Raw genomic sequence first — 25,426 nt, 5'->3', positions numbered from 1 at the left:
AAAAAAAAAAAAAAAAAAAAAAGAGAGAGAGAGAGAACACCAGAACTTTACTTGCTTTTTTAAGGTAAACCAGCCTTTCTGGAAATCAGATTTATGTTTTAACAGCTTTACACAAGCAGTCCACTAATGAGTGGAGTACAATTTATCATAAATCTGATCTCATTTTATAAAACTCATGATGAAAATTTTTCCTTTTACATTATTTCATGTAATTTTAAAACTATAAACTACTTTCCCAGCAAGATGAAATGTGAAACACTCTGAAATCATCTGAAATTGATATTGCTATACTTAAAAAAGAAAATCAAATAAATGGTCATTTATAGAGTACCAAAAATGTCTTTGGAAAAAACAATACTCATATCCACTTACCACCCAAAGTTTCATAAGGAAAAAAACTTTAACCCCAAATATATAAAATAAAATGTTTATTTTACCATAGGAACTGATAATTTAAAGTATACGATGCTAATTTTCAAATGTATCCTGGCTTGTGTATAGCCTTGGTCAAATGATCCTTTATATCAGAAAGATAAAGAGAAAATAATCATATTTCAGTACTTCTATACATCCTAAAAGGGAAGATGGAACATTTAAGTCGTTGATAAATTTGAAAAGCTGAATAAACATAATAATCACCATGTTGGGAAAGGACACGAAAATCATAAACCAGATCTTTATAGTATTAAAAAAGTGACATGGGAATTATACCATTTTAGAAAGGAATATAAAAAGGCAGTAGTTAAAAATAGTGGGACTAATATAATAGAAAACCATCCATGAGGAAGGTCAAATTAATTTTTGACACGTAAAAAGAATAAAGAGTAGAGGTATTTAAAATAATCACAGATTATTAATGAGGCAAACGTTAAAATATGGAACCCAATCTCAGGCAAATACATAGAAACGAGTAAAGGCCAACTCTAATATGCATAACGTATCCCATCCTATAACAAATCAGATATATAGGTATGCTTAATGCCGTAAATTAAAAAAAAATTGTCCATTTTGTTGCATGTGCACCTCTTGCCATAAATTTGAGTCAGCACCAACGACAGCTCTGCAGTCCTCCTATGTGGTACTGATCAGGTGGTTGCAGAGCTTCAGCTCACAGCAACACAATGCAGCTGAGCAGGCAAGCACAGCCCACAGCCAGAAACAGTTCCGACTCTCCAGAACAAGACGACCTTTAAGCTTTAAGTTTCCCGGAGAAAATGAGATGCTGATATTGAAGACGACACTACGGTAAGCTGTTATTTAAATCAGTAAAAGACTGACTTTGGAATATTTTTCCTTTTTCTTTTTTTTTTTTAAGAAAAAGTCAACGTTAGGATTGAATATGTATTCAACAGCAAGTGCATGCACCAGAAATTTGCTGCAGTATCAGTTAAGGGATATTTTTATTATATTCATTCACTTTGTAAATATACATATTGTTTTCCTTTAAAATGGGCACTGAAATCTACAGAAAAAAATCACTTTATAAAATGTGAGGTTTATAGGTACTGTGTAGGTCTATATTTTAAGTGCCTTTTACAAAGATATATTTATCCTAAAAACAAAGATAAAATTTCAAAGAACTGCTTTAATATCTAAATAAAATCTGACCCTATACACACACATTGAATTACATTACTGCAGAGATTTAAAAAAAGAGAGAGAGACACGACAGCCATTTTTTCTCATCTGAGTAAGAAAGCATGTTATCAAAAATAGTAATAGCTTAAGACTGCAACTCTATTTGCAAAGAATGCTATTTTTTATCATATTAAGGCTCTAGAAAGATAAATAAGAAAGAACATAGTTAAAAAGGGGGGAAGGGGGAGAGAAAATAAAGGAGAAAATGCAGGAGAGAGTAGAGAGAGAGTCTCTCTCTACCACATAGCCCAATTGAAAGATTAAGCATTTGGACTATAAATGAAGGGGAGCTTTGTTAGTTTAATCACTGGAACAATTATAAAAGGACTCAACAACAACGAGGTTTATTGAAAATTTTGCCTAATGCTAACTGACCCATGCAGATGCCTAAACTGTATTTGCATATTAAAAGAAGGGTGTATCTGTTTGTTTCTAGGCTTTGATGGAATATCAGATATTGAAAATGTCTCTCTGCCTGTTCATCCTTCTGTTTCTCACACCTGGTATTTTATGCATTTGTCCTCTCCAATGTATATGTACAGAGAGGCACAGGCATGTGGACTGTTCAGGCAGAAACTTGACTGCATTACCATCTGGACTGCAAGAGAATATTATACATTTAAACCTGTCTTATAACCACTTTACTGATCTGCATAACCAGTTAACCCAGTATACAAATCTGAGGACCCTGGACATTTCAAACAACAGGCTTGAAAGCCTGCCTGCTCAGTTACCTCGGTCTCTCTGGAACATGTCTGCTGCTAACAACAACATTAAACTTCTTGACAAATCTGATACTGCCTATCAGTGGAATCTTAAATATCTGGATGTTTCTAAGAATATGCTGGAAAAGGTTGTCCTCATTAAAAATACACTAAGAAGTCTCGAGGTTCTCAACCTCAGTAGTAACAAACTTTGGACAGTTCCAACCAACATGCCCTCCAAATTACATATCGTGGACCTGTCTAATAATTCTTTGACACAAATCCTTCCAGGTACATTAATAAACCTGACAAATCTCACACATCTTTACCTGCACAACAATAAGTTCACATTCATTCCAGACCAATCTTTTGATCAACTCTTTCAGTTGCAAGAGATAAGCCTTTACAATAACAGGTGGTCATGTGACCACAAACAAAACATCACTTACTTACTGAAGTGGATGAAGGAAACAAAAGTCCATGTGATAGGGACTCCATGTTCTACCCAAATATCATCTTTAAAGGAACATAACATATATCCCACACCTTCTGGATTTACATCGAGTTTATTCACTGTAAGTGGGATGCAGACAGTGGACACCATTAACTCTCTGAGTGTGGTAACTCAACCCAAAGTGACCAAAATACCCAAACAATATCGAACAAAGGAAACAACGTTTGGTGCCACTCTAAGCAAAGATACCACCTTTACTAGCACTGATAAGGCTTTTGTGCCCTATCCAGAAGATACATCCACAGAGACTATAAATTCACATGAAGCAGCAGCTGCAACTCTAACTATTCATCTCCAAGATGGAATGGTTACAAACACAAGCCTCACTAGCTCAACAAAATCATCCCCAACACCCATGACCCTAAGTATCACTAGTGGCATGCCAAATAATTTCTCTGAAATGCCTCAACAAAGCACAACCCTTAACTTACGGAGGGAAGAGACAACCACAAATGTAAAGACTCGATTACCTTCTGTGGCAAATGCTTGGAAAGTAAATGCTTCATTTCTCTTAATGCTCAATGTTGTGGTCATGCTGGCTGTCTGAGGGTCTGCATTTTCTGAACCTACTGAAAGCACTCCTTCCTGATGTACTGTTGGGAAAATATGTCCATATCTAACCAGTGATTCAAGCTATATTAAGTATTCGAGAAAGCCAGTCTTAACATTTCTGACTGTGATGTAACTGAAGTAACTTGTCTTAAATAAAAGAAATGCACAATGTCTTGGTACTTGCTGCTATTTTACTGTCTTAATTAAGTAAACTAATCAGTTTCTTTTAAAAAAAAAATGTTTTCTTTTTAAGGCTTCAATTTACTGCACAAAATATAAAGCATCTAAACTTTAATATGTATTTTATGTATGTTTACACTGTCAAACATCTGGGAAAAAAATAAAAGGTCTATGCTCGTAACTGTGTCACTTAGTTTTCTAGTCATACCAACTTTAGCAGAATCAAAATGACCTCATCATTTTTGTTCTAGGGTACCTTGGTAAAATCTTTAAGGTAAATAAAATGGTGGTAGTATGCAAGAATTTTGTCACTGAAGTAAAACCACAGCTGCCACCCCATGAATGGTTATGTTACAACATTATTTACAGACAAGCTATAATTGTTTTAAATCTAAATGATGTCCTGCTTCTGAGGAACTCTTGGCTACTTTACAGATTATATAATGGACAAAAGCTCTTCAAAAAGCTAGAAGACATTAGGCTTTGCATTTTAATAAGAAAAGTTTAACGGTTTTGTTTTTGGATGCAAGAAAAATGTTAAAAACATAATGAAAAAATTTTTAAATGTGTAAAGAAGCAGTTTTAGTGCAGATTTAACACACCATTAATGGAAAATTTAAATATATACAAAATCAAAATCCTACTACATGAAGGAGAAGGAAATTTATCTTTTGCAAATCAGAAATCAGAATGTGAGTTATCTTAATTAAAAATAAGATTAGCTTAAGAATAAAATCATTGAGTCTGACAAACTTGGGCAGTACTGAGGAAGGAAGGGAGAAAGAAGAGAGGGAAAGGTAAAAGGGCATTTGGTGCTACAACCAGGTGGTGAACCCAATAAAGCAGACTGAAGACTAAGGCTAGGCATGGGACAGATCTTGACACTCCAAATCAAACCACCCTGGAACTCCAACTAGAAGAAAATCACTGAGAAATGTTCTACAAATATAAAAATAGCCACCTTATGAATTAGTGACAAATATAAGAAACATCCACAAGGCCGCAAAAGAAGTCCTGAAACAGGACAGATTAAAATGCAAGATAGCATAACTAAGATGGGTGAGATACAAATGTGGTATTTAATTTGTGAGACATATGGCAGAATCTCATTTCAAGAATTTCTAGAGCTGGGAAAAAATACAGAAAGGAATTTTTGTGCTCGTTCCTAAAAATTTTTTAAAAATTCAGATAGCCTTCTTTTCTGGTTTAGGAACATTTCTATTGAAAGAGAGAAAAGTAACAACATTCAAATGTGTTCTTTAATTATTAAGGACCAGGATTATGGAAAAATTACCATTAAGCTTCAACAAAACAGTCCTCTTCTATGCTGTCTAGTACAGTAGCTCTTGAACATTTTTCTGCCCTAGCAAATCTGATTGGCTCCCTGTGCCAGGGAATCTCACCATGAAAAAACAGGATTATTTGCAAAAGTCCCCTAAATGATTTTAAAATGCATTACTTCTCTGTTTGGGCAAGCTATCTCTACCTTCTCCTAAACACTGATTAGCACCTTCACCATCTAGGATAGGGACTAATAGCTTAGATAATGCCTACTCTACCATATACGTGTATCTTATTTTAAAAAACACGTACACCGCCGGGCGCGGTGGCTCAAGCCTGTAATCCCAGCACTTTGGGAGGCCGAGGCGGGTGGATCACGAGGTCAAGAGATCGAGACCATCCTGGTCAACATGGTGAAACCCCGTCTCTACTAAAAATACAAAAAATTAGCTGGGCATGGTGGCACGTGCCTGTAATCCCAGCTACTCAGGAGGCTGAGGCAGGAGAATTGCCTGAACCCAGGAGGCGGAGGTTGCGGTGAGCCGAGATCGCGCCATTGCACTCCAGCCTGGGTAACAAGAGCGAAACTCCGTCTCAAAAAAAAAAAAAAAAAAACAAAAACACGTACACCAACTTCCACAGATAGTAGGTTTCTTAGAGTTAATTGTCTTTTCCTCTGAGGGTACCAGAAATTCAATGCTGTCTTAGAATTCCTAGGGGGAAAAGTGATAAGAATGCTCCTACTGCATTGGAAGCATTCTTATGTCTGTGGATTATGCCAATCCTACAGACATGTCTGCAAAGTGCAGAGTCAAACTCGGTAAATTTACAAGTACAATATATGGCAACTACTCAGACTGTAAGTCCTTAGACAGAAGCATTATTTAGCCTTAAAGGACAGTTGACCCTTGAACAACATGGGTTTGAATGGCACAGGCACACTTACACATATTTTTTTTCAAGCAAACACAGATTGAAAATACCGTATTTGTGGGATGTGAAACCTGCATACTGTATAAATAGGTTCCATATGGAAGCAGGTTTCACAGGGCCAATTTTGGGATTTGAATATGTGCAGATTTGGGTATACATAGAGGTCTGGTAACCAATCCCCCAGATATACTGAGGGACAACTATAATTAGCATTTCCTTCCAAAGAAATTGTATTCTTATTATTAATGGAAAAAGGCTGATTATCTGCCATTAAGTACCACTCTATTACTGGCTCCAGAAAAATTTCAAAATGCATTAGTCCTCAGCATTTATCTCTCAAGCTCATCAAATATGTATGCATATGTGTACAGATACACATACCCCTATATACGCATATATCTACATTTATCTCCACCCATCCATCCCTAAGGCTTGGCTCTACTTTACAGGCAACTTGCCTCTGCCACTTCTCAGGTGTATGACCATAGACAAGTTATTGTGGTCTACTGTGCTCTAAGTCACAGTTTCCTCATCAATAAAACGGTCTGGCAGAACTTACAGTGTTGTTTTTTTTTTCCTGGAGATTAAATGACGTAATTCACATAAACCCTTCACAGTGTCTTGGCCCACCCACATTCTTAGATACAATAATGTTGTTGTTGTGAGGATTATTATCACATCTGTATGTCCAAACCCAATGCTATGAGAACCTCCCATATATGGCAACATTTCAGCTCTACACACTGAAAGCAAGGGAATGCAAGGATATGCTTGCTTTAGTCTCCTCCCTGCTAGAAACCAGGTTTAGGTAACAGTGAAACAGGGACCCAGAAGAAAGAAAGACATTCACTTATCACAATAAATGAGAAAATGGCTTCTATGGCTAACTTAAAAGATCACAAATATGTGCTATTCAATATCTTCCATAATGATGCTATAAAACAACAGCAAATTCCTTCAACACCAAAAATGTCAGACAAGAGTTAACCTAAAATCTTTTATAAAATTAGTCCTTATAAAATATATTTTAAGAACTAGATAAAAGGATGTATTACACACTACCACCCAACATTATGCTGGTGAAAAGTAACTTAATATTTCTATTAAAATCACAATCAAAACAAGGCTGTCCACTATTGTCAATCTTTTAAACACTCTTTGGGATATTCCAAAACAAACAAACAAACAAAAAACAGAAATAATAGATATTGGCAACAGATAATTACAAAATTATGGAAAAAAATATACAATGTCAAGAAATAACATTCACATGAAATATGCAGGATCAAATGAGGAAAATCTGAAAAACATTAATGAGAAGTATAAACTAAGACTTGATGCAGATGACAAACTCAGGTCTTTCCATTCATTCATTCTTTGACTCAACAAATACTTAGCACCTGGAACACACCGAACACTAAGGTACAGAGGACTTTGATGGGATACTGTAAAGTTGTAATTATTTCCAGTATATTTTATAGATTGAGCCAATTCTGAAAAATATTCCAATGAGAAACTTTTTGGAACCTTAAGTTCACTTAGAAACATAAGAATAGAAAGAATAAGCAAGAATAGAAAAAGAAATAAACAGCACAGTTATATAAGCCTTTTTAAAAAAAAAAATTTCTCTTTTTTTTTAGACAGAGTCTTTCTCTGTCATCCAGGCTGGAGTGCAGTGGTGCAATCTTGGCTCACTGCATCCTCCACTTCCCAGGTTCAAGCAATTCTTCTGCCTCAGCATCCTGAGTAGCTGGGACTACAGGTGTATACCACCATGCCTGGCTAATTTTTGTATTTTTAGTAGAGATGGGGTTTCGCCATGTTGGCCAAGCTGGTCTTGAACTCCTGACCTCAGGTGATCTGTCTGCCCTGGCCTCCCAAAGTGCTGGGATTAGAGGCGTGAGCCATAGCACCTGGCCGATATTAGCCTTTCTTGAGAGAGAAACATATATCTGTCATAATTAGGACAGAATGACAGTGGCATAAAAATAGAAAGATAACCACAATATAGAAACAATAGCACAATTAGAGCACAAGGCACACAGAAGAACTGAATATACGACAGAGCTTTACTCACTAACTGTGTAACTTCAGCAAATTAGGTCTCTGCCTCTATTTCCTTACAGGGCCGTTGTGAGAAGAAAATGAGATAATATAGGCAAAGTGTTTAGAGCAGCACCTAGCACATAGTAAGTTCTCAAACACTGTTAGCTTTATAAAGAAAAACCAGAAACCAAAGGGGAAAGGAAAGACTCAATAAATGATGATGAGGACATTGGAAAAAAGTTCAGTTTAACACTCACTTCATGTGATACACCAAGAAAGTGAAAGAAAACATTAATGAGAAAGTCATAAAACCAGCAGCAGAATTTAAAAATATTTAGAAGTCTTCTGGTGGAAGGCTATTTGTTTTAATTAGGAAAAAAACAATCACAAATAAATCATCAATAGATTTGTCTATACAAAATCCCCATTATGTTGAAGCAACCAGCCTGATAAAAATATTCAAGTAAAATGCTGTAAAGGAGGTTGTTAATTAGGAGATCATAAAATTGATGAGAAAAAAATCTTAAAATTTGCAATGAACAAATGAGCAAAGGACATAAAAAGAATGTTTACAAGATATACAACACTGTGATTAATACATGGGAATATGGTCAACCACATAATTGAGAAATGCAATAAAAATGTGTCATCATTTCTCACTATGAAAATAGCAAGCAATTTTTTTAGAAAAAGTAATACAAGCCAATGATGGGGAAGGTATAATGAAATGGCCACATTCACATATTGGCACAACTCTTTTGGACAGCAATTTGGTGATGAAATTTTAAAAAACGTAAGATATTTTAACTTCTGTCTACAGTGAAAGTATTAAACTTTTGCCTATAGTTAAGGTATTTAAACTTTTGCCTATAGGTAAATCACGGCATTATTTCTAACAAGAAAAACTGAAACAATGATAAGTATCCACCATTAAGAAATTAATGACAACCCACTGACCAGAATATGTGGCCAATAAAAATATTTGAAGAGTTTTTTAAAGTGTGAAATGTGGAAAATGCAAATATTAGAAAAATAAGAAAAATAATAGGATATAAACATACATAGAACTATGTATTAAAAAGTAATAAAAAGAAACATGCCAAAATGCTAACACTGTAGACCAAGCATATTTTATTACCTGCTTTGTCCTTAAAAATGCAAGAGTTCTAAGAAAAGAACTACTCAAATGTCTAAGGCATCTAGACTGAGTAAGAAAACAAGAGAAATAAGAAGACACAAGATGAACTGTGTACCAATCCTTCCCCTTCAATAATTTCTCACATCTCAGAATAAAATCTAAATGCTTTTTTGTTTCTTGAGCGGAGTCCCACTCTGTCACCAGGCTGGAGTGCTATGGCGCAATCTTGGCTTATTGTAACCTCTGACTCCTTGGTTCAAGCGATTCTCTTGCCTCAACCTCTCGAGTAGCTGTGATAACAGGCACATGCCACATATCCAGCTAGTTTTTGTATTTACAGTAGAGATGGGGTTTCATCATGTTGGCCAGGATGGTCTCAATCTCCTGAACTGGTGATCTGCCCGCCACGGCCTCCCAAAGCGCTGGGATTATAGGTGTGAGCTACCACACCAGGCCCTAAACTCTTAATATGGTTTACTGCATGATCAGGCCCTTGCTTCCCTTTAGAATATCATCTTAAAGTTTTCCAGCTCTCTAACATTTTATAGTTCAAACTATCTTCTGTCCCTCAATCACCACGCTTCATGCCACCAGGCTCTCAGAGATGCTGCATGTTCTCTCTCCCTCTTGCCTCTCAAACCCTACTCATTCTTTTGATTTCAGCTTAGACAGTCGCTTGCCCCTAGAACTTTGTTTTTTTGACCATCTTTATCTGAATTTATAAATAAAAGAATAAATGAACATAGATCAAAGATGTGGGTAGTGTTCTACAGTGATCTACTCAGGACAGACCAAGTCAAACCTGCTAATCTGATTCTAGAGTCTAAGTTTCTTTCATTTATTTCAAAGCTATAGCCCAAAGCCCTGAGAAAAGAGAGATCAAAGAAAAGGTAAAAATGAGGGAGGATTTGGCTAGGCTACTACCTGTCATACAAGAAGCTAGTTCTGGGCCAGGCACCATGGCTTACGCCTATAACCCCAGTAATTTGGAAGGCCAAGGTGGGTGGATCACTTGAGGTCAGAAGTTCGTCGAGACCAGCCCAACCAACATGTTGAAACCCCATCACTACTAAAAATACAAAAATTAGCCCTGTGTGGTGGCAGGCACTTGTAATCCTAGCTACTCGGGAGACTGAGGCAGGAGAATCGCTTGAACCCAGGAGGCAGAGGTTACAGGTGTGCTGAACTCCAGCCTGGGTGACAAGTGCAAGACCTGCCCGCCCCTACCCCCACCCCCCCGCTTGCAAAAAACAAAAACAAATAAAAAACTAGTTCTGGGCAATGTGGAGTTATCTTTGGAACAATTCTAGAGAAACGTTAATTCTGGTACCTGTCAACAATTCAGTAGAGAAAATTTCTCAAAGGAAGTTAGCAGAGAAGCGGAAACAAGTGTCACCTTCAGGTGTTAACATGTTAAGCAGATTGGTAAGTTTCACACTTCGAAAACTGTGGTACAAAGTGAGGTCTTTAAGAAGCTCAACTTTTAAGAAATGCCAGTTTGGTTCAACAGCCCCAAGTTTGTTAAACATATTCAAGAGCCAGGTGAGACGCATGCTCAATACACCCATTTATCCTAATTTAGAAAACCTGGCCTGAGGTTCTGAATCTGAATTTCTTGAAAGTTACTGATAAGCCCAGGAGCAGTGGCTCATGCCTATAATCCCAGCACTTGGGGAGGCTGAGGCGGGCAGATTGCTTGAGCTCAGGAGTTGAGACCAGCCTGGAGAAACCCTGTCTCTACCAAAAAATGTAAAAATTAGCCAAGTGTGGTGGTGTGTGCCTGTAGTCCCAGCTACTTAGGAGGCTGAGGTGGGAGGATGGCTTGAGCCCAAGAGATGGAGGTTACACTGAGCTGAGATCATGCCACTGTACCCTAGCCTGGGTGACAGAGCCAGATCCTGTATCTGTCTCTCTCTTACATACATACACACACACACACACACACGCTCTTATGGATGAGATCAAAGCAGAGAAATTAAACATACATACACACTCACTAAAACCGGAAAACTGCTTCGTTCTTTGTCTGATCAAAATAATTCTAAGCATATTTAAACCACATGGTGGTTTAACAGCAAAAGCATGACATAAAGTTTACCACCTACCATGTGTGTTTTTACCTTGGACAGGTAATTAAATGTGTCCTCTGATAAAAAATACAGTTAAGAACATATATTCCAGAAGGTGTTTTAAGGAATAGATTAGAACATGTATATTAAAGCACTTTGTGGGTGCTATACAACCATTTTAATGATTATCCTCTGTATATGAGATTCTCAGGTAATTAACAAGATTAGAAGTGAAAATGACTGAAACAGTAACAGTAATTTCCCACATATCTGCCCTCTTCAGTTATGCTTCAAATAATTAGTTTATAAGGTTTGTTATTTATCCCCTGGTAAAAATTATTTAGCAGTAAAAAATTAGATGTCTGAATATTTCACATGAATACCATAAGCCTAAGGATCAATAAATCTAATGAAATACTCATACCCGGAAATGCAGTTTTTCACTTTGTGTTATTCTGTTGTCCATAGTCACAGATGAAATACACTGAACGCTTCTGGAAGGCTGACGGAGTTCGAATGAATTCCCTGTCAAATGCTTGCCTCAACAGAAAATAAACTAAGATTTAATGGCTTTTCATTGAGAAAGAAGAAAAACAAAGCATAAGTAAGGGAGGCAAGGATGCCATACGCCACAATAACCACTGGGAAAGCCCTGCTTTACCATCCAAAGCCTCAGCGACCACTATCACATCTGAGATATTATGTAGTGTAAGAGCAACTGGCACACAGCCACATCCACTTATCAGTTCTATTATTTAGACATTAAATACTCAGTTGTATTTCCTCATACCAATGACAAATAATCTAAGAAAGCAAACGATTGTTTCACCTATTTATAGGGTCTAAAATTTCCTAATGGTATAGTTTTTCTATAAGATCACCTGACATTTTTTTTTTGCTTTAACAAAATATGGATGAAGTATTATGAGTCTCTTGCCCTGACTTTAAATTCTACAAAAAGCTGCACATCATTAAATATGAACTTAGAGACACCTTGTAAAAATTAAAAGGCTCTTTAAAACATATTAAAATAGGCCGGGTATGGTGGCTCATCCCTGTAATACCAGCACTTTGGGAGGCCGAGACAGGCAGATCACCTGAGGTCAGGAGTTCAAGACCAGCCTGGCCAACAAACCCACGTCTCTACTAAAAATACAAAAATTAGCTGGGCGTGGTGGTATGCACCTATAATCCCAGCTACTCGGGAGGCTGAGGCAAGAGAATCGTCTGAACCCGGGAGATGGAGGCTGTAGTGAGCAGCGATCATTTCACTGTATTCCCACCTGGGCAACAGGGCAAGACTGTCTCAAAAAAAATGGCTGGGCACAGTGGCTCACGCCTGTAATTCCAGCACTTTGGGAGGCCAAGGCGGGCAGATCACCTCAGGTCAGGAATTCGATACTAGCCTGACCAACATGGAGAAACTCCGTCTCTACTAAAAATACAAAATTAGCCGGGTATGGTGGTACATGCCTGTAATCCCAGCTACTTGGGAGACTGAGGCAGGAGAATCACTTGAACCCGGGAGATGGAGGTTGCAGTGAGCCAAGATTGCACCATTGCACTCCAAACTGGGCAACAAGAGTGAAACTCCGTCTCAAAGAAAAATTAAAATTCATTTAAAGGATCAAGGAATCACTTGAAACTCGTAAAAATATTCATATATTGAGTTGACTATAAACTGATTTTAAACTTAAACATAAATGTCACACATGATACACCTCATTTTCTGAATATTTCTTCAAAGTATACGCATTGGGTAACTATACTTTTATTCCAGTGATACCATCATTACTGAAAACAACTCTGGGGCTGTTCCTTTCAAATACCACTAAAAGCTAGTTTATAAGTTACATAAGAAAAACTTTTTTTTTTTTTTTTTAAAGACAGAGTCTTTATGTCACCCAGGCTGGAGTGCAGCCTTGACCTCCTAAAGTGATTCTCCTGTCTCAGCCTCACGAGTAGCTGAAACTACAGGCTCACATCACTACTCTACTAATTTTTTGTAGGGATAGGGTTTCATCATGTTGCCTAGGTTTGTCTTGAGCTCCTAGGCTCAAGCAATCTGCCTGCCTTGACCTCCCAAAATAGTGGTGAGATCCTGTCCCCAAAAAATAAAAAACAGGTAATTAGTTTTAACACTATCATTGAATGATTACATACAAAACCTAGATTCTCTGTATATCCAGATAAAGACATCTAAGACCTAGAAGTTAAAGTTCAAAGTGTGAACAGAAAATTTATACTGCAACATGGTCATTGTTAAACAGTAACAGAATTGACTAAGATTTAGAAAAGGAGGAATTTATCAAAATTTGTCTAGAAAGACAGACAATACCAAGTGTTGGGTGAAGATGTAGAGTAATTAGAATTCTCATTCACTACTGGTGGCAATGTAAAATAATGCAGCTACTTTGGAAAATCATTTGGCAGTTCCTCAAAAGTTAAACACTGAGGTACCATAAGACTCAATTCCACCACTAGATATGTATCTAAAAAAATTGAATGCATACGTACAGGAAAACTTATATGAACACAGTAGAATATTATTCAGCTATAAAAATGGATAAAGTTCTGATACATGCTATAACATGAATGAATCTTAAAAATATTACATATAGTAAAAGAAGGCAGTCACAAGAGTACATATTGTATGATTCCACTTACATGAAACATCTAAAATGTGTAAAGCCACAGAGACACAAAGTAGATTAGTGGTTGCCAGGGACTGAGGTGGGGCAGGAAGAAAGGGGAGAGTGACTGTTGATGGCTATGGGGTTTCTTTTTGGGGTGATGAAAATGTTTACAATTAGTGGTAATGAGTACACAATTCTAAATATGCAAAATTACATACTTTATTTTTGAGACAGAATCTCTCTCCATTGTCCACTGCACTGCAGTGCAGTGGCTTGATCTCAGCTTGCTGCAGGCTCAACCTCCTGGGCTCAAGTGATTCTTCCACCTCAGCCTCCTGAGTAGCTGGGACTACAGGCGTGAACTACCACATCCAGCTAATTTTGGTATTTTTTTGTAGAGGTAGGGTGTCACTATGTTGCCCAGGCTAGTATCAAACACATGGGCTCAAGTGACTCCCCCACCTCAGCCTCTCAAAGTGCTGGGATTACAGGTGTGAACCACTGTGCTCAGCCAATTGTATACTTTATAAAGGGTTTCATTTCAATGAAGCTTTTTTATTTTTTTTTTGAACTTGCTTAGAGGAGTCAGAGTCAGGTTATCAATATGGGTATTAAACTGAAAGATTACGTCCCATGATAAAGGAGGGGCAGTCAAGCCAGATGGAAAAGGTATGCAAAAGCAGAGAGACATGTGAGGACGTCAGGGCATGGCAGAGGGGGCAATGGTGAGATGGTCAGCATAGCTGAAGCACATAGTAGAGTTTAAAGCATCCTTCTACAGACTAAACAGCCTGCTATTATTCCATATAAATGACCAATTGAGACAAATGCTTTTAAGATTTTTTTTCTACCATTAGATTGGAGATAACGCACAAAACATTCATTTGTAATTCTGAGCTTTTTGGGGCAAACTTTGTGGCTTTGCTGGCTCCTAGATCAACTTCTTGGATCAACTCCCCTGATGATACCCTCAACAATGTATCATAAACACTTTCTTGAGAATAGTCCTGAAGCTCACACAGGCTTACTTGGAATCACATCAACGACAGTAGAATCATCAGATTTTCAGAATACAAGGTCAGCATCTAGCCTCTTATAAAATTACTTTTGATCTGCTTTAGCTCAGCAATTGTGCAAGTAAGGCAAGCAGTATAACAGATTATGAAGAGACTTGTATGAGATGCTAAGAAAATATTTTTATAAGCCAATGGCTTTTTGAAACGTAGTACATATATGTTGGATGCTCTATGAAACAGGCATTTCATAGTTTTATATTTTCTTTTACTGTTACCTTTTGTTGGTTTTCTCGTTATGGCAATCAATATGGATTTTCCATTCACAGTATAAATTTTCCTTTAAGAAAAAAAGTCTATAAAAATATTGAATAAATAATATAGATGGCTATGAAGAAACGGAAAAAAAAAATCCCCAAAGTGGTATATGAATGCCTTCAGCATGAAAACTTAACTAACAGGAAAACATAAAGATTTTACCTGCAAGTGACATGGTCACATTTCAGAGAGATGATTCTGGCAGTGATGTGTAAGATGCAGGCAATGGGGTAGAATACAGGTGCCAAATATTCCAATTAGGAAATTGTTGTAATAGCCTAGGCCAGAGATTGGCAAAGTATGGCCCACTGGCAATATCCTGCCCACAGGCTGCTTATGGCCTATTTTTGTATGGCTTCCAGGCTAAGCATAGTTCTTACACTTTTAAAGCATTATTTAAAAAAAAAATTTAAAAACTTTATATGGGCTATAAAGACTGAAATGTTTACTATCTGGTCCTTTACAGAAAAAGTTTGCCAACCCCAGCTTAGAAAACTGCTGAAGCTACCAAATGAGTTGGTAGTATGAGAGTGAAGCATAAAAGAAAATTTCTGAAGCAGAATCAACAAGACTTAATGACTAATCAGATATATGTGGTAAGAGCAGGTAAAAATTAAGATTCTGTAAACTCATACAGATAGGGATACTATTATCCAAGAGAAAAAAAACAGAAAGGAAGAGAGCATCTTTTAAAAATTAAATCATTTTTCTTTGATTATGAAAAAGAAGAAACAACAAGCCAAAATTAGACAATTGACTCACAATATTACACTGCTAGGAAGACAAACTTGCTCATGGATGGACATTCACCCTCAGAACCTGTTTTACAACTAAGGAGAAATGTGTTCTTTTTCCTATATTCGATTCCTAAAATGAAGAGGCTGACATTTTACTACTGAAGAGAATCATGGTTATATACAATTTTAGAAGGTACTCACAACTAGGCCTATCGTAACAATGGCCATTTTGCATATCCATTGCTCAGAAAACTTCCAAATAGTTTCTTCCTCTTTTTCTCTTTCTTTTTTTTTTTGTAAATGAAACTGGTATTCTCCTTTATTGCCCAGACTGGATTCTGACTCCTGGACTCAACCAATCCTCCCACCTCAGGCTCCCAAGTTGCTAGGATTACAAAATAGTTTATTTAAAAGCAACTGTCTATACTAAAAAGCCACTTTTCAATGCTATATACTACTAAAATGCTTTAAATGTTCTACTTTAAAATGCAGATTAAAAACCTTGTAGCATACAAATTTTAATCCTGAAAACCTGAATTGCTTTCAGACGAGATCAGGTACATTCAGGATGGTATGGCCAAGGGGCTGAATTGCTTTCAGAAATAACCAAACATACATAAATTCATTTCAAAACAAAATTTTTTTGAGACAGTGTCTCGCTCGCTCTGTCTCCCTCACCAGCTGAAGTGTAGTGGTGGGATCACAGCTCACTGAAACCTTCAAGTCCTGGGCTCAGGAGATCTTCCTGCCTCAGCTTCTCAAGTGGCTAAGACTATACAGGTATGTGTGCCACCATACCTGGCTAATTTTTAAAAAATATATATTTTATAGAGACAGGGTCTCATGATGTTGCCCAGGCTAGTCTTGAAGCCCTGACTTCAAGTGATCCACTTGCCTTGGCCTCCCAAAGCACTGGAATTATAGGTATAAGCCACTGAAGCTGGCTTCATTTCAAAATTTTAAAAGTCCAATTTAAAAGAGACATGAAGGCTGGGCATGGTGGCTCATGCCTGTAGTCCCAGCACTTTGGGAGGCCGAGGTGGGCAGATCAACTGAGGTCAGGAGTTCAAGACCAGCCTGGCCAACATGGTGAAACACCATCTTTACTGAAAATACAAAAATTAGCTGGGCGTGGTGGCAAGTGCCTGTAATCCCAGCTACTTGGGAAGCTGAGGCAGGAGAATCGCTTGAACCAAGGAGGTAGAGGTTGCAGTGAGCCAAGATCGTGTCATTGCACTCCAGCCTGGTGACAGAGTGAGACTCTGGCTCAAAAAAAAAAAAAAAAAAAAAAAATTAGCCAGGCCTGGTGGCAGACACCTGTAATCCCAGCTACAGGTGGTTAAGTCAGGAAAATTGCTTGTAACTGCCAGGTGGAGGTTGCAGTGAGCCGAGATCACACCATTGCACTCCAGCCTGGGTGACAAGATCAAAACTCTGTCTCAAAAAATAAAAGTAAAATAAATAAATGAGACATGAGGCACAGGTGCAATGAGCACAGACATGGCATAAAACTTAATAGGATTTTCTAAAAAAATAAAACATGCTTTCATTGCCAAGGCAAAGTCTGCAAACACCACTCAAGAAAAGATCTACATCTTCTTTTCATGAGAAAAAAAAAAAAAGAAATCCAAAAACCAAAGAGAAAAGTTACAGAAGGGAAAACTCATCCTGTTTCTAAAGTAAAATATTAAAACTGCAACTTGAAATTCTCAGGAAAGTAACATATGAAATTTATGATAATTCTCATGATTTTCAGAAATTAGATTACTTTTTTCCATTTTTTTAAGAAAAAATTTTGGAAGAATCAATATATGAGGGCGGATAGTTCTGAACATCTCAAAAACAGTATATCAATTGAAGGTAATATACATATATAAAGAAAGACACTATTTTTAATTTAATTTTAATTTTTGTTTTTTAGAGACAAGGTCTTACTCTGTTGCCCAGGTTAGAGTATCCATAATTCACTGTAGCCTCAAATTGCTGGGCTCAAGCAATCCTCCTACCTCAGCCTCCTGAGTTGCTAGGACTATAGCTCATATCCCACCATGCCTGGTTGATTTTAGGAAGATGATACAGTATATATCTTTGTAGCAATTAAGGTGGCAGGAAACAGGTGGCATATTCAAACTGGGATACTGGAGATTATGTACAAAGAAGGCAGGTTTTAGGGAACCTCTAAGAGACAGTGTGACACTATACCTGAAGTAGTGAGTGGAAGAAGCAGTTATCAGAAAGCAGACACACAGAAGGTGTGGAGAGGGTCACCCAACAAAAACCATACTGCATGGAGGGATACCGCCAGCCCACAGAGACCCTGCAGGAAGGGAGCCAAAAAACATATACATCCCAACCTTACTCTCGCTCTTCCCTCCAATCTTCTGCTTCTATTCCCTCTGGGCCAGCTGAAAGCCAGAGAGTAGAGGAGCCCAATGATACCTTTACACAGGTCAGCCTCTCAGGGTACAGGGCAGGATAAAGAACAGAGTGGATTTGAAGAGGCAAAGGCAAGATGTCCAGCACATAGTTATGTTAGTCAGCAAAAACTAACTTCTGTCACAAATAATCCCAAACTATCACTGGCTAAGACAACAATAGTTTATTTCTCTTAGATCATGTCTTCTAATGATTTTACCATCTTCTAGGGTCTTAGATACTCCCTCCACTGAATCGTCTGTTTCTAGCAGGCATTGATAAAAGAAAGCAAGAATAGAAGACTTAAAAATGATACACAGTTGACCCTTAAACAACATGGGTTTGAACCATGCAGATCCACTTACATAGAGGTCTGCCAGTGCTGGGACAGTAAGACCAATCCCTCTTCCTTCTCCTCCACCAACATGAAGATAATGAAGATGAAGACCTTCATGACAATCCACTTCCACTCAGAGAACAGTAAATATATTTTCTCTTCCTCATGATTTTCTGAGTAACATTTTCTTTTCTAGAGCTTATTTTACTCTAATAATAACAGTATATACATAACTTACAAAACATATTAACCTGTTTATGTTATCAAAAGGCTTCCGATCAACAGTCTATTAGTAGTTAAGTTTTTGGGGAGTCATATGTAGATTTTCAATTGTGTGGAAATTCAGTTCCCCTAACCCCAGTGTTGCTCAAAGGTCAATCGTACATCATCGGAACTGACATTTCACTACCCAGAACTCAGTCAGATGGTACCACCTAACTATAAGAATGCTAAGAGTAGCCTGGGTGCAGTGGCTCACATCTGAATCCCACCACTTTGGGAAGCCAAGGCGGGCAGATCACAAGGTCAGATGTTCAAGACCAGCCTGGCCAACATGGTGAAGCCCCGTCTCTACTGAAAACACAAAAAAATTAGCTGGGCATGGTGGCGTGTGCTTGTAATTTCAGCTACTCAGGAGACTGAGGCAGGAGAACTGCTTGAATCAGGGAGGTGGAGATTGCAGTGAGCCGAGATAACCCCAATGCATTCCAACTGGCGACAGGGCAAGGCACCATTAAAAAAAAAAAAAAAAAAAAAAGAATGCTAAGAGTAGTATGGTACTGTGCTCAGAAGGAAGAAGAGAAACATGAATATGCTAAGTACTAGTTTTATCAGGTATTATGTAACACTCCAGTAAAAACTGCAATAGCACCCCAAAATCAATCTCATCAATATTTCTGCAGCGAAACATTAATACCCACACTAAATGGAACAAATAAAGACAGCTAAAAACATCATACCAATACAGGTAAGATATCTGTACCAAATAAATTTTGGTGTCAAATTTTTTTTTGATAAAACTTAAGGTTTTTGGAGGATTTTAGATTTCAGATTATAGACAAGGGATTATGAATGTGCATTATCATCCACATTGTATAAATGAAGAAATTCTCTCAAAACAGCAGCCAGAAAAGTAGAGATGAGACTTAAACTCAGGCCTGTGCCTTACAAATTTATGCTAACGTAAAGGGAAAACTGCAAATGACCAAATATCATTAATGACATCATTAATGATACCAACCCTCAGACGTGGAGAAATAGGAGGTATTTCAATGAGTTCCAATACTTATTGTGTCCTTTTTTTTTGAGACAGAGTCTCGCTCTGTGGCCCAGGATGGAGTGCAGTGGAGTGATCCCCACTCATTGCAACCTCCACCTCCCAGGTTCAAGTGATTCTCCGGTCCTAGCCTCCTGAGTAGCTGGGACTACAGGCACATGCTACCATGCTTGGCTAATTTTTTGTATTTTTAGTAGAGATGGGGTTTCACCATGCTAGCCAAGATGGTCTCGATCTCCTAAACTCATGATCTGCCTGCCTTGGCCTCCCAAAGTGCTGTAATTACAGGCATGAGCCACCATGCCCGGCCCTGTGTCTTTTTTTTTTTTTTTTTTTTTTTTTTAATAAGCACTCACTATATTAGAAGGTAGAGGGAATAGAAAGAATACAAGGTGGTATCTTACCAAAAAAAAGCCAAAATATGGTGGAAGATTTAGTTTCTTTAGTGAAAAAGAGACTCTGATAAGTATTCTGATTCTGATGTGAAGAATTAGGGAAGGATCCCATAAAAGGTGCTAACATGAGTGGACCTTAAAGAAACAGCACAATTTTGAATGAGGAAGGAAAGTACAGTAGTACCCCTTAACTGTGGGGGATATGTTCCAAGATCCCTCAGGGACACCTGAAACCATGAAATAGTATTGAACCCAATATATGCTATGTTTTTTTCCATACATATATACCTGTGATAAAGTTCAATTATAAATTAGGCCAGTAAGAGATTAAAAACAATAATAAAATAGAAGTCACAGCAATATACTATAATAAAAGCTATGTGCACCTGGTATCTCTCTCAAAGTATCTTATTGTATATACTATACTAGCCCTTCTTGTGATGATGTGATATGACACAATGCCTACGTGGTAAGACAAAGTGAAGTGACTGATGCAGCACTGTGACATAGTGCTGGGCTACTATTAACCTTTTCACGACACATCCAACTTATGAACTGTTTATTTCTATAATTTTCCATTCAGTATTTTCAGACCATGGTGGACAATGGGTAACTGAAACTATGGAACGTGAAACTTAGGATAAGAGGGGCCTATTATTATACTTTGGGGAAGTGGGGGAGGCTGCACAAAGATACAAAGTTGGGGTCGGGCGTGGTGGCTCACGCCTGTAATCCAAGCACTTTGGAGGCTAAGGCAGGCGGATCACCTGAGGTCGGGAGTTCAAGACCAGCCTGACCAACATGGTGAAACCCCGTCTTAAAAAAAAAAAAAAAGATACAAAGTTGGGGGGTATTTGAAGACCTGAATAATGGCAAATGATTTCTGTTTGTTTGGGAGCATTTGAGTGCTGAATAGAATTAAATTTTACTTAATAATCATCAAGAGGCCTGGGATGCTTAAGAGCAATAAGAAAGAGAAGATAATGAGAAATCCAAGTTTGGAGAAATATTTGGCTACATGATGATACAATTAACCAAGAGATTCTGAGAAGGATGTATCTAGATACAAAAACAGGAAGGAGAAAATGCTAACTTTTGAATTTTAAACAAGTTGAGACTAAAGTGTTTGAAGCATCAATAAAGAGTTGTATAAGTATAGTACTCAAAAGGTCAGGATTAGAAAAACAAAGTAAGTGACAGTTTGCTCAAGTTCAAAACATTTCTATTACTATTATCAACTATATACCCCCCAAAGAAATCCACAGAATGAACAAGTGAGAAGAGGGAAAACAATGTCAAACTCCTGTAAATTACTGTAGTACTCTGATTTATAATATGTGCTCGGGTTGCCAAGAAGCTTTTTTTGTTTGTTTACTTCTTAGATGTGACCACACTAACCTCCAGTTAAGTGAGGTTATGTGTACCATATAAATAAGATTTAGCAAGCATGGTCCTATTCATGGTTTATTCATTCAGGGGGAGAGCGATCTTCACAGCGTAGTACAACAAGTGAGGAACATGTACTGACTTGTACGTCTGCCATTTATGCAGCAATTTCCTTGTATGTCAACACCATCGTTCACAGCCCTGCAATTTTTAAAGTGTGCTGGCCAATGTGATGAAAACATTAGCACAATATAACCCAACTTCCCTATATGCTAATTATCATGGAAAATGGCTGACCAAAAGACAAAATTCCTTTAAAAAATTTACTTTATGGGCTTCAAAGTGAGTGGTTTAATACATTAAAAAAAACAAAAACACAAAAGTTTATAAACTCGGTATGGAAAAGTATCACTTTCATATGCAATCCTTAAGTTTAACATTAATGAAGTTTAACTTCCTTTCTAAGGTTACTTTATTTACCAAAAGTTAAATGACTGAAATGATATATTACTGAATTATTTTTTAAACTTCAAAATAACCATGGGTAGAAACTACCCTGTAAACATACATACAGATGTTCTAAGGAAAAATAGACATCTTTAATATACTTACTTGGTTTTAAATCATAATAATCACAGCAGGCAAAATAGTATATTCATCGAGTTAGAGTCAATGCAGTGAAGCAGTTTATTAATGTTATATAATTTATACATGGATAAGAGGAATAACAAATGCTATTCACTGGATTCTTCAAGCAGATTTTAGAAACTTTATTTGAATTATTTAATCTCTGCCAAAGTCCATCTGTTTATACTTAGTGCTTTGGAAACACTCAGTTGGATACTTCCAAACAGCAAATGGCAGATCAGGTTTAGAGCATGTGACTTCTCCAATAATTATATTTAAATAGCATGCAGTGAGTGAAATCAGATTCCTGATTTCAGAGAAGACTTCAGATTTCAGAGAAAGACTGAATTCTTACTCTTCAAAGAAAAATATCAAAAGGTAACTTTAATTTGAAATGTTCCCAATTACATATTAGAGTCAAATGTAACTTTTAACACGTATTTTAGAGTTCTACAGTTAAAGTTTGGGCTTTAAGTCATAGACTTCAGTTCTAGCTTAGGTCATTTTTAGATATGCACCCTCAGGCAAGTTATACCCCTTGTCTGAGCCTATTTGCAAAATGAAGGGGTTGGTTTTGTTCATTTCTAAATCTTAAAACTATGAACTTTTCTAAGTAGTATTTTTTCAATGAAGGAACCCTCATCCCAGAACCAGGGAAATCCTTTGGTTTAATCTTTTTAGTCTTTGGAGTAAATATTTAAAAATAATACCCTAATTTGTGACCTAAACTAAAACCTTAAATTGTTGGAATAAAGGTCATGAGAAATCAAGAAAATGCCAATATTTATTTCATTATTTCTTTTGTTGCTCTCCTGTCCCAAATTGCCTCTCAGTCTTTGCCAACTACCCTACTCCATACTGATCTCAAGCCCCCATATGTATTGTACTGAATGTCTAATGTTTTATTTTTTTCCTTTTTTAAATAGAAAAATGCCCATTAAGCTCTTTTTTAGTCTTTGGCTTGTTTTTGCCTTCAGTTGGTAGCCCTTGATAGAAAATAGGTCTGCTGTCAGCAGATGGTTGACGACAAAGAAAGGGAAGTTTTTTATTTGTTCACTAATAGTGAAAAAGCAAACATTTACCTAACACGAATGTACTGATAAACACAATGAAGGATATATGCTTGCCTGTTTGTCATCCAAGTGTTTGATTAAAATCAAATAATTATTTTGAAACAGAGGAGGATCATGTTCAAGCTATCGCTGGTTGGCCTGCTCCTGTTTGTTAATAACATTCTGGGAACAACTTCACCAACAACAACCTCAAACTCTGTGGCAGTATCCACTCCTGGGTCAAGTCTGAATCCTGGCACCAGACCTAATCTGAGGACCAGCACCACTCCCAGAATGAACCCCAATCCCAGGACAAGTCCAAATCTCAAAATGACATCGAATCCCAAGACAACTCAAAATTCTAAGAGAAGTCTAATTACAGCAGTGACCCCAAAGATAGCCACAAGTAAGAATATGAACACTGTGAAAAATGGTAGCACCATACTCAATCCAATGGACAACATTCCTTTTATCTTCTATGTAACATTTTTGCTGTTTTGTGTACACTTGCACTCAGGCTGAAGTGAACTTCAACTGCCTGCATTCTTATCTCAGTTTCTTATTACCTGCTGAATGACAAGGACATTAGGAAATTATCACTTACTTCAACTTACTACTTAAGAAATTTTCATTATCCTAGCTTGATTTGGCTGTTTGCAAATTTTAATTGTCTAAGTTTAAATATTACCTTAATATGATGGTTTCCTTCCATATGAAAAAGGTATGCAGTACCTTATTAAATGCTGAAACAAGCAAAATACCATGTGTGGCTTTTAAATGTTTGCAAAACTGAACTGAAACTCAGATATTTATATTAAAGGTGTAAGAGAAGAAATTATGTAGGTAGGGGGTGCGTGTGTGTGTGTGTGTGTGTGTGTGTATTTGTGTGAGAGCACACACATGAGAGTGAAAGAGTGAGTGAGGAAGAGAGAGAGAGAGATAGATGAAGGATAGGGGATGGGAATGTGGGATAAGGAGTGGTGTGGGGGAAGTTGTTTTTTGTATTTTATTTTTTGAGACAGAGATTCACTCCGGTTGCCCAGGCTGGAATGCAATGGCATGACCTCAGCTCACTGCAACCTTCATTTCCCAGGTTCAAGCAACTCTCCTGCCTCAGTCTCCAGATTAACTGGGGTTACAGACGTGCGCCGCCACACCCAGCTAATTTGTTGTATATTCAGTAGAGGGATTTCACCATGTTGGCCAGGCTGGTCTCAAACTCCTGACCTCAGGTGATCCACACCTGCTTCGGCTTCCCAAAGTGCTGGGATTGCAGGTATGAGCCACTGCACCCAGTCTATATTCTGTTTTTTATTAAAAAGACAAAAAATGCTAATCTGATAAACTACAGTATTCTACAAAATAACACACCCATCTGTATTAACATATTTCATGAATGTGTAATAGTAATATGTCATTTCACTAAGAAAAGGTGACAATTCTGCTAACCTTTGTAATGTATAATGCTGTTGCACCAATGACAAGATTATTTTATATTAAGTAAACCCTTATGTTTCAAAAAATAATTTATAAATCAGATGCCTGGAATTCATAACTTATTTTCCCTAAAGTAATATATCTCCTGTTAGTTAGATTTTCATGCTCATCTACAAAGGCTGATTTACCCCAAGCATAAAATTATAATGGTAGTAATAATGTGATTAATAGTGCTTTTGTTAAGAGTTTTGGCTTAGGATTGAAACCCAATTCTGATCTTACTAGTTGTGCTACTGTGGATTAAATGCATGACCCAGTGAGATTCCCAAAAAAACTTTAGTAATAAATGAATCACTTGGAGTTCCTGTTAAATACATAAATAAGGCCCTGCCCCTGAGATTTTAATACAGAATTTCAGTGTGGGGGCTGGGGATATGTTTGTTTTAATGCTCCAGATCATTCTGATAGCCAGGTTTGGGTTTCAGGTTTGGGTTTCAGTTTATACGCACATCAATTAACTGTTTAATAATGGTACCTCAGAAGGTTATTATGTGGATTAAATGAGAAAGTATGTAGTATGCAGTTTCCTGATGTAGAGAAAGTACTTAGTAGTAAATAATGATAATAGCTAACGTATCCTAACACCCAAAAAGCAATTGCCAGTATCACAATATTTCTAAGAGGAAAACTCTTCATTGCAACTTGGGAGTTTTTTTGTTTTTGAATTTATTCTTTGCGACAG

At 37.2% G+C, this 25,426-nt stretch overlaps 2 protein-coding genes and 1 long non-coding RNA gene across 12 annotated transcripts in view; 2 read left to right on the top strand and 1 right to left on the bottom strand.

Annotated features, from left to right (window-relative positions):
- NF1 (neurofibromin 1) overlaps positions 1 to 25,426 on the bottom strand; it is a 305,276-nt gene that overhangs the window by 79,580 nt on the left and 200,270 nt on the right. The gene's annotated exons all lie outside the window — the stretch shown is intronic.
- Positions 999 to 3,769, top strand: OMG (oligodendrocyte myelin glycoprotein). Its single transcript, XM_017542055.2, has 2 exons — positions 999 to 1,245; positions 2,075 to 3,769. The coding sequence occupies exon 2, from the start codon at positions 2,081 to 2,083 to the stop codon at positions 3,401 to 3,403; it is 1,323 nt and encodes a 440-aa protein (XP_017397544.1). The 5' UTR covers positions 999 to 1,245; positions 2,075 to 2,080; the 3' UTR covers positions 3,404 to 3,769.
- On the top strand, positions 22,500 to 23,874 carry LOC108313613. Its single transcript, XR_001829147.2, has 2 exons — positions 22,500 to 22,573; positions 23,376 to 23,874. It is a non-coding gene; the product is annotated as an uncharacterized LOC108313613 (long non-coding RNA).

This window comes from Cebus imitator, unplaced genomic scaffold (genome assembly GCF_001604975.1).
Source record: "Cebus imitator isolate Cc_AM_T3 unplaced genomic scaffold, Cebus_imitator-1.0 Scaffold140, whole genome shotgun sequence".
NCBI classification, from domain to species: Eukaryota; Metazoa; Chordata; class Mammalia; order Primates; family Cebidae; genus Cebus; species Cebus imitator.
Note: the sequence above shows the minus strand (reverse complement) of the source record. Positions and strands in the feature narration are given on the sequence as shown.

Bases quoted from the DNA above. Each gene is read 5' to 3' on its own strand.
- OMG (XM_017542055.2), top strand. From the start codon at position 2,081: ATGGAATATCAGATATTGAAAATGTCTCTCTGCCTGTTCATCCTTCTG.